At 43.2% G+C, this 2077-nt stretch overlaps 1 protein-coding gene across 1 annotated transcript in view; it reads left to right on the top strand.

The window, feature by feature from the left end:
* LOC106011303 (cysteine sulfinic acid decarboxylase) overlaps nucleotides 1-2077 on the top strand; it is a gene marked incomplete at its 3' end in the record, with an annotated part of 58217 nt that overhangs the window by 46605 nt on the left and 9535 nt on the right. Inside the window, 2 exon segments of the mRNA XM_013080455.2 lie at nucleotides 707-813; nucleotides 1918-2033. Of these exon segments, the coding sequence (XP_012935909.2) occupies nucleotides 707-813; nucleotides 1918-2033 (223 nt within the window).

The raw sequence follows: 2077 nt of genomic DNA, 5'->3' as shown, positions 1-2077 counted from the left end.
CCGTACTGTGTTTTCTTGAACTCAGGTCTTTTTTTCTGGGGGGGGGGGGGGGTTTTCCCAAGGCTCTCAACCCATAATTTGGCTATCAGAGACAGACGTTGGATTCTGAATCCCCCCCCCCCCCCCACACACACAGCCTTTTTGGTACTCTAATAGTGCTTATAGTGGCGTAGGTTGATAGGGGATTTTTAGTTTTCACACAAATCTAAGGCTTCTACTTTAAGAATAATAACAACGACTACAACGGTTGTAGGAAAGACGACGATGAAGTCAATTGTACAGATTTTGAAAATCAAACTGCAATTTTCATCCGAGTGCAATGATAATTACTCTAATTATGATTTCCTTACAAAATCAAACAAAAAATGTCCATAGTTTAAGAACGACGCTTATGATAATTTCGTTTTAATTATAAAACCAATATACTAACTTCCCCTTGTTGCAATGGCGTTAACTATGGTGATGATCTGGTTACAAAAGTATACAATAACTTCCCCTTGTTGCTATGGCGTTAACTCTGGTGATGATCTGGTTACAAAAGTATACAATAACTTCCCCTTGTTGCTATGGCGTTAACTACAGCGACGAATTCGTAACAAAACCAACAATAACCGTCCCTCCCCCCTCCCTCATTTCCCTCCCTTCCTCCCTCATTACCTCATTCCCTGCTATCCCACCACCACCCCTACCCCCCCCCCCCCCACAGGTACACGTACGAGGTGGCTCCAGTGTTTACTCTGATGGAGAAGGCGGTGTTGGGAGAGATGCTCCGGCTCATCGGATTCCCAGACGGGGACGCCATCTTCTGTCCTGGTGAGTGGTGAGCTCATTGCACGTGAGCCGTACAGTGTACAATCATTGGGACTAGTTCAAGGTGGCCACTCGTTGTCGAGAACGGGGGAGGGGGGACAATGGTTGGGGGAGAGAGAGGGGGGGGAGGAGGGTGAGAGACAGAGGAGGGTGAGAGGGGGAGGAAGGGAGGGGTGAGGGTGTGGGGGAATGAGAGAGTGAGGGGGGAGGGGGGGCAAGAGAGAGAGGGAGACAGACAGACAGACAGACAGACAGATAGACAGACAGACAGAGAAAGAGAGAGAGGGGGATAGATAGATAGATAGATAGATAGATAGATAGATAGATAGATAGATAGATAGATAGATAGATAGATAGATAGATAGATAGATAGATAGATAGATAGATAGATTGAGAATGACAGATAGATGGTCGGGCACTCACGTATTCTCCCACACAGTGATATATAAGAAGAGAGACACAATTGGACACAAAGAGTGAGATAAATAAATGTTATGTGAATACTCTCTCTCTGAAACACATTGATCAAAGGCGCACAAATAATTAATGTAAACTTGCCGTTGCACATTCAAGCTTTGGAAGTCTCACAATTTTGGTATCTATTTTCTCGCAAGTTTTGCCTCTGACATAAAACAACACCAGCCGGAAATTCCCGACTTTTATTTATTCTCAATAGTTACGTATTAGTTTTTCATCGAAAACAAGAACAAGGCGACTGCATGCGCTTTACGTTATGATACCTATGACTCCATATGCCCAAAATTTGACAAGTACCTGATTTCACATAACATACTACTGCCCAAAAATTGACAATCGCCTGATTTCACATAAAATATATTGTTGCCCAAAAATTGACAAGCGCCTGATTTCACATACTATACTTCTGCCCAAAAATTGACAAGCTCCTGATTTCACATAATATACTTCTACCCAAAAATTGACAAGCGCCTGATTTCATTTAATATACTTCTGCCCAAAAATTGACAAGCGCCTGATTTCATTTAATATACTTCTGCCCCCAAAAAACTAAGTAAACCAGCACTTAGTCTAAAAATTGACGAGCGCCTGATTTCTCTGTGTCATGCCGCTTACTTCTACTCCCACCAGGTGGCTCTGTCTCCAACATGTACGCCATCAACCTGGCTCGCTACCAGAAGTACCCACAGGTCAAGGAGTCAGGACTCTTCGGATTGCCCAAGTTGTGTATTCTCACCTCAGAAAAGGTGACCACTTTTGTTTTTCTTTTGTTTTTGTTTTTTTATGTGTT

The sequence above is a fragment of the Aplysia californica genome, unplaced genomic scaffold, assembly GCF_000002075.1.
Source record: "Aplysia californica isolate F4 #8 unplaced genomic scaffold, AplCal3.0 scaffold00086, whole genome shotgun sequence".
Classification (NCBI taxonomy): domain Eukaryota; kingdom Metazoa; phylum Mollusca; class Gastropoda; order Aplysiida; family Aplysiidae; genus Aplysia; species Aplysia californica.
Note: the sequence above shows the minus strand (reverse complement) of the source record. Positions and strands in the feature narration are given on the sequence as shown.